Source organism: Salmo salar, chromosome ssa13 (genome assembly GCF_905237065.1).
Source record: "Salmo salar chromosome ssa13, Ssal_v3.1, whole genome shotgun sequence".
NCBI lineage: Eukaryota > Metazoa > Chordata > Actinopteri > Salmoniformes > Salmonidae > Salmo > Salmo salar.
In genome coordinates, this window is record NC_059454.1 from 96190005 (window position 1) to 96206672 (window position 16668).

General features: G+C 46.4%; 1 protein-coding gene across 5 annotated transcripts in view; it reads right to left on the reverse strand.

Moving 5' to 3' along the window:
* Positions 1-987: 987 nt before the first annotated feature.
* LOC106568293 (CAP-Gly domain-containing linker protein 1) overlaps positions 988-16668 on the reverse strand; it is a 49135-nt gene continuing 33454 nt past the window's right edge. For 3 of the 5 annotated variants that reach the window (XM_014138495.2, XM_014138498.2, XM_014138497.2), the window contains 6 exons: positions 12630-12736; positions 10522-10578; positions 5927-5987; positions 1943-2161; positions 1655-1767; positions 989-1494 (listed from right to left, as the gene is read on the reverse strand). In XM_014138495.2, the coding sequence (XP_013993970.1) occupies positions 1260-1494; positions 1655-1767; positions 1943-2161; positions 5927-5987; positions 10522-10578; positions 12630-12736 (792 nt within the window). In that variant the 3' untranslated portion in view covers positions 989-1259. Of the gene's footprint in view, positions 1495-1654; positions 1768-1942; positions 2162-5926; positions 5988-10521; positions 10579-12629; positions 12737-16668 lie in introns of all 5 variants that reach the window. The other 2 variants (XM_045692475.1, XR_006758401.1) reach the window with 2 other exon arrangements.

Consider the following 16668-nt stretch of genomic DNA (forward strand, 5'->3'; position numbering starts at 1 on the left):
GAGAGGGAGAAGAGTTAGAGAGAGGGAGAAGAGTTAGAGAGAGGGAGAAGAGTTAGAGGGAGGGAAGGATAGTTAGAGGGAGGAGAGATAGAGAGATGGAGGAGAGTTAGAGGGAGGGAGGAGAGTTAGAGAGAGGGAGAAGAGTTAGAGGGAGGAGAGTTAGAGAGGGAGGAGAGTTAGAGGGAGGGAAGGATAGAGAGAGGGAGGAGAGTTAGAGGGAGGGGAGGAGAGTTAGAGGGAGGAAAGGATCATTAGAGGGAGGAGAGTTAGAGAGGGAGGAGAGTTAGAGGGAGGGAAGGATAGTTAGAGGGAGGAGAGATAGAGAGAGGGAGGAGAGTTAGAGAGGGAGGAGAGTTAGAGGGAGGGAAGGATAGAGAGAGGGAGGAGAGTTAGAGGGAGGAGAGTTAGAGGGAGGAGAGATAGAGAGAGGGAGGATAGTTAGAGGGAGGGAAGGATAGTTAGAGGGAGAAGAGTTAGAGAGAGGGAGAAGAGTTAGAGGGAGGGAAGGATAGTTAGAGGGAGGAGAGATAGAGAGTATGGAGGAGAGTTAGAGGGAGGGGAGGAGAGTTAGAGGGAGGAAAGGATAATTAGAGGGAGGAGAGAGAGAGATTGAGGAGAGTTAGAGGGAGGGGAGGAGAGTTAGAGGGAGGGGAGGAGAGTTAGAGGGAGGAAAGGATAATTAGAGGGAGGAGAGTTAGAGGGAGGGGAGGAGAGTTAGAGAGAGGGAGGAGAGTTAGAGAAAGGGAGGAGAGTTAGAGAGAGGGAGGAAAGGAGAGTTGGAGAAAGGGAGGAGAGGAGAGTTAGAGAGAGGGAGGAGAGTTGGAGAGAGAGGGAGAGAGGGAGGAGAGTTAGAGAGGGAGGAGAGGAGAGTTAGAGAAAGGGAGGAGAGAAGAGTTAGAGAAAGGGAGGAGAGGAGAGTTAGAGAGAGGGAGGAGATTTAGAGAGAGGGAGGAGAGGAGAGTTAGAGAAAGGGAGGAGAGTTAGAGAGAGGGAGGAGAGTTAGAGAGAGGGAGGAGAGTTAGAGAGAGTGAGGAGAGTTAGAGAAAGGGAGGAGAGGAGAGTTAGAGGAAGTATTAGACATAGTAGGAGAGTATTTTGTAGTGGGTGATTTGGGGTTATCTGAGTGGACTATGACAGTGAGTGACATACATAAATACTATGTTATTAAAAACCCAGAGAAAGGAGTCTGGTGTGTGTTTGATGGTCTGTGAAGGGTCCTAAAGCTAGGCCTGGCATGGTTGGGGTGAGAAGATGAGTGTCTAGAAGGTCTGGTCTTCCTGGCAGGACTCTGTGGAGTGACCAAAGGCCCCACAGATGTCGCAATACGGCCGCTGGTCGGCAGGTTTGCCCTTGAAGGAAGAGTGGTGGACTGAGTCGGGGCTCTGGGCCTGGGTCGGACAGTCCTCAGTGTCATGCAAGTCAAAACAGTCACAGATATCACAGAACAGACGAGGAGGAGCCTTCTTGTCCTTCTTAGATCCACCCTCCTCCAAACTAGAGATGGAGAGAGAGAAAGAGAGAGAGAGCGAGCGAGCAAGAGGAAAGGAGTGATTAGGGAGATGCTAAATAGTGCATTCTGAGGGGTCTGTCAACAACTGTAACTAAGGACTACATTTGGAGTTAGGGTTCAGAGGTCATTGGTTATAAGACTGACCCATCAGTGCCGTCATTGCCATTGAACTCCGCCAGAGCCATCTTCTTCAGCTTGACCTTCAACTCCTCATTCTTCCTCTGCAGGTCCACAATCACACTGTTCAGGAAGTTCATCTGAAGGAGGGAAATAGATGGAGGGAGAGAAGAGAGATCACTGTCAAGTTTATACAAGAAAGAGCGAGGTGGAATGAGAGACAATGGTGGAAGCGCAGATATCTTTCTATGCAAGTGATATAGTGCTTTAGTGACAAGCAGATGGTGAAATTGTTTGACTAATTGCCAATCATACCTGTCCCTCTGCAAACTCCTTCTCTTCTCTCAACTGGTCCAGAGCTGTGTCACCTGAGGAAGGCACTCCACTGTCCCCTCCCTCGGAGGCCTGCCGTCCCAATAGCCTCTGCTCCAGGCTGGTGACGCGTTCCTGTAGCTGGGCCTTGTCTCTCTCCAGCGTCTCCACGGCAGACTGCAGCGTCTTGGCCATGGCGTTCTCACCTCGCAGCACCGCGATCTACAGGGAGAGGGAGACAGAGAGGTTTCAGCTAATATACAAATACAGAGAACAAGCATCGGAACCAATGCCAGTTCTTAATTTCTTCATCAAAAGACCCAGAGTCTGCCAGAGTTGTGTATATACACTATACCTCATCCCCCAGTCTGCCAGAGTTGTGTATATACACTATACCTCATCCCCTCAGTCTGCCAGAGTTGTGTATATACACTATACCTCATCCCTCAGTCTGCCAGAGTTGTGTATATACACTATACCTCATCCCTCATAGTCTGCCAGAGTTGTGTATATACACTATACCTCATCCCTCAGTCTGCCAGAGTTGTGTATATACACTATACCTCATCCCTCAGTCTGCCAGAGTTGTGTATATACACTATACCTCATCCCTCAGTCTGCCAGAGTTGTGTATATACACTATACCTCATCCCTCATAGTCTGCCAGAGTTGTGTATATACACTATACCTCATCCCTCATAGTCTGCCAGAGTTGTGTATATACACTATACCTCATCCCCCAGAGTCTGCCAGAGTTGTGTATATACACTATACCTCATCCCTCAGAGTCTGCCAGAGTTGTGTATATACACTATACCTCATCCCCCAGAGTCTGCCAGAGTTGTGTATATACACTATACCTCATCCCTCATAGTCTGCCAGAGTTGTGTATATACACTATACCTCATCCCTCAGTCTGCCAGAGTTATGTATATACACTATACCTCATCCCTCATAGTCTGCCAGAGTTGTGTATATACACTATACCTCATCCCCCAGAGTCTGCCAGAGTTGTGTATATACACTATACCTCATCCCTCATAGTCTGCCAGAGTTGTGTATATACACTATACCTCATCCCTCAGTCTGCCAGAGTTGTGTATATACACTATACCTCATCCCTCAGTCTGCCAGAGTTGTGTATATACACCATACCTCATCCCTCAGTCTGCCAGAGTTGTGTATATACACTATACCTCATCCCTCAGTCTGCCAGAGTTGTGTATATACACTATACCTCATCCCTCAGTCTGCCAGAGTTGTGTATATACACTATACCTCATCCCTCATAGTCTGCCAGAGTTGTGTATATACACTATACCTCATCCCCCAGAGTCTGCCAGAGTTGTGTATATACACTATACCTCATCCCTCAGAGTCTGCCAGAGTTGTGTATATACACTATACCTCATCCCCCAGAGTCTGCCAGAGTTGTGTATATACACTATACCTCATCCCTCATAGTCTGCCAGAGTTGTGTATATACACTATACCTCATCCCTCAGTCTGCCAGAGTTGTGTATATACACTATACCTCATCCCTCATAGTCTGCCAGAGTTGTGTATATACACTATACCTCATCCCTCATAGTCTGCCAGAGTTGTGTATATACACTATACCTCATCCCTCAGTCTGCCAGAGTTGTGTATATACACTATACCTCATCCCTCATAGTCTGCCAGAGTTGTGTATATACACTATACCTCATCCCCCAGAGTCTGCCAGAGTTGTGTATATACACTATACCTCATCCCTCATAGTCTGCCAGAGTTGTGTATATACACTATACCTCATCCCTCAGTCTGCCAGAGTTGTGTATATACACTATACCTCATCCCTCAGTCTGCCAGAGTTGTGTATATACACCATACCTCATCCCTCAGTCTGCCAGAGTTGTGTATATACACTATACCTCATCCCTCAGTCTGCCAGAGTTGTGTATATACACTATACGTCATCCCCCAAAGTCTGCCAGAGTTGTGTATATACACTATACCTCATCCCTCAGTCTGCCAGAGTTGTGTATATACACCATACCTCATCCCTCAGTCTGCCAGAGTTGTGTATATACACTATACCTCATCCCTCAGTCTGCCAGAGTTGTGTATATACACTATACCTCATCCCTCAGTCTGCCAGAGTTGTGTATATACACTATACCTCATCCCTCAGTCTGCCAGAGTTGTGTATATACACTATACCTCATCCCTCAGTCTGCCAGAGTTGTGTATATACACTATACCTCATCCCTCAGTCTGCCAGAGTTGTGTATATACACTATACCTCATCCCTCATGTCTGCCAGAGTTGTGTATATACACTATACCTCATCCCTCAGTCTGCCAGAGTTGTGTATATACACTATACCTCATCCCTCATGTCTGCCAGAGTTGTGTATATACACTATACCTCATCCCTCAGTCTGCCAGAGTTGTGTATATACACTATACCTCATCCCTCAGTCTGCCAGAGTTGTGTATATACACTATACCTCATCCCTCAGTCTGCCAGAGTTGTGTATATACACTATACCTCATCCCTCAGTCTGCCAGAGTTGTGTATATACACTATACCTCATCCCTCAGTCTGCCAGAGTTGTGTATATACACTATACCTCATCCCTCAGTCTGCCAGAGTTGTGTATATACACTATACCTCATCCCTCAGTCTGCCAGAGTTGTGTATATACACTATACCTCATCCCTCAGTCTGCCAGAGTTGTGTATATACACTATACCTCATCCCTCAGTCTGCCAGAGTTGTGTATATACACTATACCTCATCCCTCAGTCTGCCAGAGTTGTGTATATACACTATACCTCATCCCTCAGTCTGCCAGAGTTGTGTATATACACTATACCTCATCCCTCAGTCTGCCAGAGTTGTGTATATACACTATACCTCATCCCTCAGTCTGCCAGAGTTGTGTATATACACTATACCTCATCCCTCAGTCTGCCAGAGTTGTGTATATACACTATACCTCATCCCTCATGTCTGCCAGAGTTGTGTATATACACTATACCTCATCCCTCATGTCTGCCAGAGTTGTGTATATACACTATACCTCATCCCTCATAGTCTGCCAGAGTTGTGTATATACACTATACCTCATCCCTCAGTCTGCCAGAGTTGTGTATATACACTATACCTCATCCCTCATGTCTGCCAGAGTTGTGTATATACACTATACCTCATCCCTCATAGTCTGCCAGAGTTGTGTATATACACTATACCTCATCCCTCATGTCTGCCAGAGTTGTGTATATACACTATACCTCATCCCTCAGTCTGCCAGAGTTGTGTATATACACTATACCTCATCCCTCAGTCTGCCAGAGTTGTGTATATACACCATACCTCATCCCTCAGTCTGCCAGAGTTGTGTATATACACTATACCTCATCCCTCAGTCTGCCAGACTTGTGTATATACACTATACCTCATCCCCCAAAGTCTGCCAGAGTTGTGTATATACACTATACCTCATCCCTCATAGTCTGCCAGAGTTGTGTATATACACTATACCTCATCCCTCAGTCTGCCAGAGTTGTGTATATACACTATACCTCATCCCTCATAGTCTGCCAGAGTTGTGTATATACACTATACCTCATCCCTCAGTCTGCCAGAGTTGTGTATATACACTATACCTCATCCCTCAGTCTGCCAGAGTTGTGTATATACACTATACCTCATCCCTCATAGTCTGCCAGAGTTGTGTATATACACTATACCTCATCCCTCAGTCTGCCAGAGTTGTGTATATACACTATACCTCATCCCTCAGTCTGCCAGAGTTGTGTATATACACTATACCTCATCCCTCATAGTCTGCCAGAGTTGTGTATATACACTATACCTCATCCCTCATAATCTGCCAGAGTTGTGTATATACACTATACCTCATCCCTCAGTCTGCCAGAGTTGTGTATATACACTATACCTCGTCCCTCAGTCTGCCAGAGTTGTGTATATACACTATACCTCATCCCTCAGAGTCTCCAGCTCCTTGTCCTCATCTGTCTCCTGGTTGGACAGAGTTTCCCTGAGGAGGAACAGAGGCAGAGAACCGCTTAATACAGAACTCACCCAGCAACACTGGGCCTGTCAGGAACAGTGCAGAACTGTATGATTGGATAAGGTTGTTAATAGTTGCTATTATGCACAAATCCTTTGCAAGGTGTTCGCCTAGGCTACGCAGCAGAACATTGTAGTGAATTCGGAGGGCAGACTGACAGGGACTCAACCCAAGTTCCCATTGTGCAGTGACAGTGCCAATAAAGTTTTTTGTTTGTGCTCATAACGCACCATGGCCGTTAGAAGAGTGTATGCCTATAGTCTGAAATTGCCAGGGGGAAACTTGGTGTGTGTGTGTGTGTGTGTGCGTGCGCACGCATACATGTCTCTATGGGTACAGTGTCTGATGACGGTCTCTGACTGTAACGTCACAAAATGTTTTTAACTTTTTGATTTACCATGAATAATATATTTTTATAATGGAGAGTTTCACACCTCAATTTATTGTGTAAAAAAAAGTCACACAATAGTTTGTAGTGATACTCAAAGAAGTGAGACAAGCTTCACCAAAACATACTGAGAGTAGTTAGCTCATTTTCACTCACTACACTGGGGAGCCCTGACAACACTAATCCAGATGTTGAAATCCATCAGACTTGACAACCAGCAGCAGGGGGAGGAGTCAGATTACAGTGGATTAACCTGTCTGTGAATGGCATTACCCTGCTGGGTCTCATCCAATACAACCTCAATCACAACAGATGTAGCTTTGATGTCTCTCCCTAAACAAAGCCTGTACAAAAGATACATGTCTAGATATATGCTATTGTAGATCCTATCTTTATCCATTCCTGTCTGGATTAGCGATCATACACTGTTTACCAGGGGGCAGGGCTACTGACGTTAAGGCTAATCTGAAGATGGTGCTGGCTAAGGCTAAAACTGGCAAGTTTAGAGAGTATAGGAATATTGTTATCCACGTCGGCACCAACGATGTTAGGATGAAACAGTCAGAGGTCACCAAGCGCAACATAGCTTCAGCGTGTAAATCAGCTAGAAAGATGTGTCGGCATCAAGTAATTGTCTCTGGTCCCCTCCCAGTTGGGGGAGTGATGAGCTCTACAGCAGAGTCTCACAACTCAATCGCTGGTTGAAAACTGTTTTCTGCCCCTCCCAAAAGATAGAATTTGTAGATAATTGGCCCTCTTTCTGGGACTCACCCACAAACAGGACCAAGCCTGGCCTGTTGAGGAGTGACGGACTCCATCCTAGCTGGAGGGGTGCTCTCATCTTATCTACGAACATAGACAGGGCTCTAACTCCTCTAGCTCCACAATGAAATAGGGTGCAGGCCAGGCAGCAGGCTGTTAGCCAGCCTGCCAGCTTATTGGAGTCTGCCACTAGCACAGTCAGTGTAGTCAGCTCAGCTATCCCCATTGAGACCGTGTCTGTGCCTCGATCTAGGTTGGGCAAAATTAAAGATGGCGGTGTTTGCTTTAGCAATCTCACTGTAATAAAGAGCTCCTCCATTCCTGTCATTATTGAAAGAGATTGTGATATTTCAAAATAGGGCTACTTAATGTTAGATCCCTCACTTCCCGTGCATTCTGCAAAGGCGGAAGTGTTGCTAACATTTACGATAGCAAATTTCAATTTACACAAAAGAAAGACTGCGTTTTCATCTTTTGAGCTTCTAGTCATGAACTCTATGCAGCTACTCAACCACTCTTTATAGCTACTGTTTACAGGCCTCCTGGGACATATACAGCGTTCCTCACTGAGTTCTCTGAATTCCTATCGGACCTTGTAGTCATGAAATCTATGCAGCCTACTCAACCACTTTTTATAGCTACTGTTTACAGGCCTCCTGGGCCACTGAGTTCCCTGAATTCCTATCGGACCTTGTAGTCATGGCAGATAATATTCAAATTTTTGGTGATTTTAACAGACCCACCCCAAAAGGCTTTCGGAGCCATCATCAACTCAGTGGGTTTTGTCCAACATGTCTCCGGACCTACTCACTGCCACAGTCATACTCTGGACCTAGTTTTGTCCCGTGGAATAAATATTGTGGATCTAATGTTTTTCCTCATAATCCTGGACTATCGGACCACCATTTTATTACTTTTGCAATCGCAACACATAATCTGCTCAGACCCCAACAAAGGATCATCAAAAGCTGTGCTATAAATTCTCGGACAACCCAAAGATTCCTAGATGCCCTTCCAGGCTCCCTCCACCTACCCAAGGACGTCAGAGTACAAAAAATCGGTTAACCACCTAACTGAGGAACTAAATGTAACCTTGCTTAATACCCTAGATGCAGTCGCACCCCTAAAAACAAAAAACATTTCTCATAAGAAACTAGCTCCCCGGTATATAGAAAATACCTGAGCCCTGAAGCAAGCTTCCAAAAAATTGGAACGGAAATGGCACTACCCCAAACTGGAAGTCTTCCGACTAGCTTGGAAAGACCGTACCGTGCAGTATTGAAGAGTATTGAAGGGCTTTCTCCTATAGAGCTCAATTTTTATGGAATGGTCTGCCTATCCATGTGAGAGTAGCAGACTCGGTCTCAACCTTTAAGTCTTTATTGAAGACTCATCTCTTCAGTAAGTCCTATGATTGAGTGTAGTCTGGCCCAGGGGTGTGAAGGTGAACGGAAAGGCACTGGAGCGATGAACTGCCCTTGCTCTCTCTGCCTGGCCGGTTCCCCTCTCTCCACTGGGATTCTCTGCCTCTAACCCTATTACGGGGGCTGTGTCACTGGCTTACTGGTGCTCTTCCATGCCGTCCCTAGGAGGGGTGCATCACTTGAGTGGGTTGAGTCACTGACGTGATCTTCCTGTCCGGGTTGGCGCGCCCCTCGGGTTCATGCTGTGGGGAAGATCTTCTTGGGCTATACTCGGCCTTGTCTCAGGGTAGTAGGTTGGTGGTTGAAGATATCCCTCTAGTGGTGTGGGGGCTGTGCTTTGGCAAAGTGGGTGGGGTTATATCCTGCCTGTTTGGCCCTGTCTGGGGGTATTGTCGAACGGGGCCACAATGTCTCTCGACCCCTCCTGTCTCAGCCTCCAGTATTTATGCTGCAATAGTTTGTGTCGGGGGGGCTAGGGTCAGTCTATTATATCTGGAGTATTTCTCCTGTCTTATCCGGTGTCCTGTGTGAATTTAAGTATGCTCCCTCTAATTCTCTCACTCTCTCTCTCTCTCTCTCTTTCTCTCTCTCTTCTCTCAGAGGACCTGAGCCCTAGGACCATGCCTCAGGCCTACCTGGCCTGATGACTCCTTTCTGTCCCCAGTCCACCTGGTCATGCTGCTGCTCCAGTTTCAACTGTTCTGCCTGCGGCTATGGAACCCTGACATAATCACTGGAAGTGCTACCTTGTCCCGGACCTGCTGTTTTGGACTCTCTCTCTACCGCACCTGCTGTCTCTAACTCTGAATGATAAGCTATGAAAAGCCAACTGACATTTACACCTGAGGTGTTGAACTGTTGCACCCTCCACAACCACTGTGATTATTATTATCTGACCCTGCTGGTCATCTATGAACGTTTGAACATCTTGGCCATGTTCTGTTATAATCTCCACCTGGCACAGCCAGAAGAGGACTGGTCACCCCTCAGAGCCTGGTTCCTCTCTAGGTTTCTTCCTCGGTTCTGGCCTTTCTAGGGAGTTTTTCCTAGCCACCGTGCTTCTATATCTGCATTGCTTGCTGTTTGGGGTTTTAGGCTGGGTTTCTGTACAGCACTTTGTGACATCGGCTGATGTAAAAAGGGCTTTATAAATACATTTGATTGATTGATTGATTAGGTAGTGCTGCTGAATCACAGATCATAACTGACTGTCTGGGTGTGAAATATTCACCTGATGAGGTAGTTATCCCCTGATGTGTCCTGACTGATTAGTACTGCTCTACATAACATTCCACTCATCATTTCCCTATGGCTTAAATAACCTTTTTGACGCCATCCTCCTCTCTTCACTCCTCCCTCCCCCCTCTTCTCCTCTCTTCTCCCTTCCTCTTCTCCTCCCTTCTTCTTCTCCTCTCTTCTCCCTTCCCCTGCCCTACTTTTTCCTCCCATTCCATCTCCCTTCCTCCCCAACCTTTTCTCCCCCTCCCATCTCTTCTCCTCTCTTCTCCCTTCCCATCCTTTCTCCTCCCATTCCCTCTCCTCCCCAACCTTTTATCCCCCCCTCCCTTCTCCTTTCCTCCCTTCCCTTCTCTTCTCCTGTCATTAGAAGTGTTAGTGAAGGGATATACAAAGACATCACTTTACTGTAGTGGTATTAGGTGCAGTGCAGGCTTTTTGTCTTCTGAGCCCCAGATGAAATGTACTGACTGGCCGACTGACTGTCATCACACTAAAACCCCATCTGTCTCTGTCCACTGCTCTCACTGTCTGTTTTACTGTGTTTTGATAATTATGATCAACTATGCACAGCTGTTGGAAAGGAAAGCTGTAGATGTCTACGCTATAAGTGCAGCTACTTCCATAGTTAGAAATACTGAAAATGTCTTCCTAAGGCAGCAGAGAATACATTGTGCAATACATGTCTTACCTGTCTTTCATGTCTGGCTGGTTCTGAGGCTTCAGACTGGCCAGCTTCAGTACCTCACTGAGAGAGAGAGCGGGAGAAAAGAGAGACAGGGGGAGAGAAGAAGGGAGAGAGAGGGTGAGTTGCCTACCAGGGACAGTCAACATGCATTATATCTAGAGGTACTTTCTAATAAAGGACAATCGACATCAATAATAACACATTTATACAGAAATAACAATCCATTTACAGCACAAATGATCTCTGCTTGGCTGTGGGGCTGATATGGGTGTACAGGTTGTCATGGCTATGTAGTGATGACATGTCTAACTCTCAGTGATGACATGTCATGTCTAACGCTCAGTATGTGTAACCCCCCCCCCCGTTTGGGTCGTATGCAGCTGTTCTCTCAGACAAGATGTCTCTGGCAGCACAAAGCTGTGCTTCGCTCACACCCACAAACACACATACACACACGCACGCACACACTTGCAGGCCTGTGCACTTGGGCTCCCGAGTGGAGCAGCGGTCTAAGGCACTGCATCTCAGTGCAAGAGGCATCACTACAGTCCCTGGTTCGAATCCAGGTTGAATCACATCCGGCCGTGATTGGGAGTCCCATAGGGCGGCGCGCAATTGGCCCAGCGTCGTCCGGGTTTGGCCGGTGTAGGCCGTCATTGTAAATAAGAATTTGTTCTTAACTGACTTGCCTAGTTAAATAAAGGTTCAATAAATACAAATGTAAAAAATGCACACGTCATGGAGGTCATGAGATGCGATGCACGGTGCAGCCATGTTGGAGGCAGGCGGTTCTAGGAGAAGATGTGATTATATAAGGGAGAGAGGGATGAGTCTCTCTTTATAGGGAGAGAGGGATGAGTCTCTCTTTATAGGGAGAGAGGGATGAGTCTCTCTTTATAGGATGAAGGGAGGGAGGGATGAGTCTCTCTTTATAGGATGAAGGGAGAGAGGGATGAGTCTGTCTCTTTATAGGATGAAGGGAGGGAGGGATGAGTCTGTCTCTTTATAGGATGAAGGGAGAGAGGGATGAGTCTGTCTCTTTATAGGATGAAGGGAGGGAGGGATGAGTCTGTCTCTTTATAGGATGAAGGGAGAGAGGGATGAGTGAAGGATAATAAATATGTATGGCCACTAATAGATAAATCAGGACAAAGTGAATAATAAAGGACCTGATGACACACACACAACGTTAAACATGCACTTCCAACATGTACACACACAGACGTGTCCACCCATGCACACACACAGACGTATAAATAGAACTCTACGTCATGCATGACGCTCACCATAACAAAGAGAGATTTCATATGGTCTTTCTCTCTCTGTGGCAGCCTCCCTACATACCTGTACCTTTCAGTAGCATACTGGTGTCTAGTAAGGCACAGAGGGAACTATCCCATCATAATTGGTTACTGGTTTTCAGGTTCTAATACCAGAAGACTACGTTCTACACAGCATGCTTACACACTGGTATTACAGGCTGACTATACAAGTGAATTGTACTTCAAGCTCTCTCAATCTCTCTCATGATCTCCCTCATGATCTCCCTCTTAAGTCTCCCACTCCATCTCTCGATCGTTTGATTTCTCCCTCAATCTACCTCTCAATCTCTCAATCTCTCACTCTCAATCTCTCACTGTGTGTCTCGGCCACATCATCAGTATGAGTAAGCAGCATGAGTCAGATTTATATATGAGTCTATGACTCTATTTGAGTAAGACTTTGATATGAGCCTCTCTCACGTTTCCCTGCACGGGCTTCTGAAGCGCTGGTCTAACCCACACACTGAAACACCTCAAAGCCACATAGCTTACACTCCACTCCTCCTGTGTGTTTTGGGCCCAAAGAAGCTGGCATGTTGGGTTTAGTCGCTGTTTCCAGGGCAGTCTGTAGTCAATGTATAAATTGAACGCTGAATGCCACCGTATTATGTAAAGAACCATAATTTCCACGCATAGAATTCTGATACGCCGGTACTCCTGGTTCTAGTTCTACTCATTTTTACTAGCACAACATTCCAATATTCTAGTTTCACACACATTACACACACATTCCATTAACCATGCTGCGCAAGCAACAAGCAAGCATAAGAAACCTTCGTCCATACTCACATTTCCTTGCACAGAGTTCCAATGTGCTGGCTTTCTGAGCTGCCTCGCACCTGCGAGAGACTGAGTTCTTCCTGGAATTTGGAATTCTGCTGTTTCAGTGCCTCGAGCTGGAAGATGATCCACGGATGGGTGGAAAGATGAAAGGAAGGAAAGAGACAGACAAAAGAGAGAGATTTAGACACGCAGTAAACAGTAAACAGAAAAAGCTGTATCTTCTTCACGCCTCTAACAGTCTTAGTCACGGACATCAACATGAAGCCACAGTGCTGCGTTACGCTGCTCCACTGGAACAAAGATAAACATTACTCATTATATGAGCTGTCTGCAAAACATAGGTACAGAGACATACTGAGTGTGTGAGGGATGGAGTCACTTCTAGCATCAATGTCGATGGAGGAGATGGTTCCTCCATCAGTTAAACCACCATTAGGGAGGAGATGGTTCCTCCATCAGTTAAACCACCATTAGGGAGGAGATGGTTCCTCCATCGTCAGTTAAACCACCATTAGGGAGGAGATGGTTCCTCCATCATCAGTTAAACCACCATTAGGGAGGAGATGGTTCCTCCATCATCAGTTAAACCACCATTAGGGAGGAGATGGTTCCTCCATCATCAGTTAAACCACCATTAGGGAGGAGATGGTTCCTCCATCATCAGTTAAACCACCATTAGGGAGGAGATGGTTCCTCCATCATCAGTTAAACCACCATTAGGGAGGAGATGGTTCCTCCATCGTCAGTTAAACCACCATTAGGGAGGAGATGGTTCCTCCATCGTCAGTTAAACCACCATTAGGGAGGAGATGGTTCCTCCATCAGTTAAACCACCATTAGGGAGGAGATGGTTCCTCCATCAGTTAAACCACCATTAGGGAGGAGATGGTTCCTCCATCATCAGTTAAACCACCATTAGGGAGGAGATGGTTCCTCCATCATCAGTTAAACCACCATTAGGGAGGAGATGGTTCCTCCATCATCAGTTAAACCACCATTAGGGAATAGATGGTTCCTCCATCGTCAGTTAAACCACCATTAGGGAGGAGATGGTTCCTCCATCATCAGTTAAACCACCATTAGGGAGGAGATGGTTCCTCCATCATCAGTTAAACCACCATTAGGGAGGAGATAGTTCCTCCATCATCAGTTAAACCACCATTAGGGAGGAGATGGTTCCTCCATCAGTTAAACCACCATTAGGGAGGAGATGGTTCCTCCATCAGTTAAACCACCATTAGGGAGGAGATGGTTCCTCCATCATCAGTTAAACCACCATTAAGGAGGAGATGGTTCCTCCATCAGTTAAACCACCATTAGGGAGGAGATGGTTCCTCCATCAGTTAAACCACCATTAGGGAGGAGATGGTTCCTCCATCAGTTAAACCACCATTAGGGATGAGATGGTTCCTCCATCATCAGTTAAACCACCATTAGGGAGGAGATGGTTCCTCCATCACCAGTTAAACCCCCATTAGGGAGGAGATGGTTCCTCCATCGTCAGTTAAACCCCCATTAGGGAGGAGATGGTTCCTCCATCATCAGTTAAACCACCATTAGGGAGGAGATGGTTCCTCCATCACCAGTTAAACCACCGTTAGGGAGGAGATGGTTCCTCCATCAGTTAAACCACCATTAGGGAGGAGATGGTTCCTCCATCAGTTAAACCACCATTAGGGAGGAGGTGGTTCCTCCATCATCAGTTAAACCACCATTAGGGAGGAGATGGTTCCTCCATCGTCAGTTAAACCACCATTAGGGAGAAGATGGTTCCTCCATCATCAGTTAAACCACCATTAGGGAGGAGATGGTTCCTCCATCATCAGTTAAACCACCATTAGGGAGGAGATGGTTCCTCCATCAGTTAAACCACCATTAGGGAGGAGATGGTTCCTCCATCACCAGTTAAACCACCATTAGGGAGGAGATGGTTCCTCCATCGTCAGTTAAACCACCATTAGGGAGGAGATGGTTCCTCCATCGTCAGTTAAACCACCATTAGGGAGGAGATGGTTCCTCCATCACCAGTTAAACCACCATTAGGGATGAGATGGTTCCTCCATCATCAGTTAAACCACCATTAGGGAGGAGATGGTTCCTCCAACGTCAGTTTAACCACCATTAGGGAGGAGATGGTTCCTCCATCGTCAGTTAAACCACCATTAGGGAGGAGATGGTTCCTCCATCAGTTAAACCACCATTAGGGAGGAGATGGTTCCTCCATCATCAGTTAAACCACCATTAGGGAGGAGATGGTTCCTCCATCACAGTTAAACCACCATTAGGGAGGAGATGGTTCCTCCATCATCAGTTAAACCACCATTAGGGAGGAGATGGTTCCTCCATCAGTTAAACCACCATTAGAGAGGAGATGGTTCCTCCATCATCAGTTAAACCACCATTAGGGAGGAGATGGTTCCTCCATCGTCAGTTAAACCACCATTAGGGAGGAGATGGTTCCTCCATCGTCAGTTAAACCACCATTAGGGAATAGATGGTTCCTCCATCATCAGTTAAACCACCATTAGGGAGGAGAGGGTTCCTCCATCAGTTAAACCACCATTAGGGAGGAGATGGTTCCTCCATCATCAGTTAAACCACCATTAGGGAGGAGATGGTTCCTCCATCACAGTTAAACCACCATTAGGGAGTAGATGGTTCCTCCATCATCAGTTAAACCACCATTAGGGAGGAGATGGTTCCTCCATCATCAGTTAAACCACCATTAGGGAGGAGATGGTTCCTCCATCATCAGTTAAACCACCATTAGGGAGGAGATGGTTCCTCCATCGTCAGTTAAACCACCATTAGGGAGGAGATGGTTCCTCCATCGTCAGTTAAACCACCATTAGGGAATAGATGGTTCCTCCATCATGTTAAACCACCATTAGGGAGGAGCTGGTTCCTCCATCAGTTAAACCACCATTAGGGAGGAGATGGTTCCTCCATCATCAGCTAAACCACCATTAAGGAGGAGATGGTTCCTCCATCATCGTTAAACCACCATTAGGGAGGAGATGGTTCCTCCATCAGTTAAACCACCATTAGGGAGGAGATGGTTCCTCCATCAGTTAAACCACCATTAGGGATGAGATGGTTCCTCCATCATAGTTAAACCACCATTAGGGAGGAGATGGTTCCTCCATCACCAGTTAAACCCCCATTAGGGAGGAGATGGTTCCTCCATCGTCGTTAAACCCCCATTAGGGAGGAGATGGTTCCTCCATCATCAGTTAAACCACCATTAGGGAGGAGATGGTTCCTCCATCACCAGTTAAACCACCATTAGGGAGGAGATGGTTCCTCCATCAGTTAAACCACCATTAGGGAGGAGATGGTTCCTCCATCACAGTTAAACCACCATTAGGGAGGAGATGGTTCCTCCATCATCAGTTAAACCACCATTAGGGAGGAGATGGTTCCTCCATCGTCAGTTAAACCACCATTAGGGAGAAGATGGTTCCTCCATCATCAGTTAAACCACCATTAGGGAGGAGATGGTTCCTCCATCATCAGTTAAACCACCATTAGGGAGGAGCGGGTTCCTCCATCAGTTAAACCACCATTAGGGAGGAGATGGTTCCTCCATCACCAGTTAAACCACCATTAGGGAGGAGATGGTTCCTCCATCATCAGTTAAACCACCATTAGGGAGGAGATGGTTCCTCCATCAGTTAAACCACCATTAGGGAGGAGATGGTTCCTCCATCACCAGTTAAACCACCATTAGGGAGGAGATGGTTCCTCCATCATCAGTTAAACCACCATTAGGGAGGAGATGGTTCCTCCATCATCGTTAAACCACCATTAGGGAGGAGATGGTTCCTCCATCGTCAGTTAAACCACCATTAGGGAGGAGATGGTTCCTCCATCATGTTAAACCACCATTAGGGAGGAGATGGTTCCTCCATCATCAGTTAAACCACCATTAGGGAGGAGATGGTTCCTCCATCAGTTAAACCACCATTAGGGAGGAGATGGTTCCTCCATCGTCAGTTAAACCACCATTAGGGAGGAGATGGTTCCTCCATCACGTTAAACCACC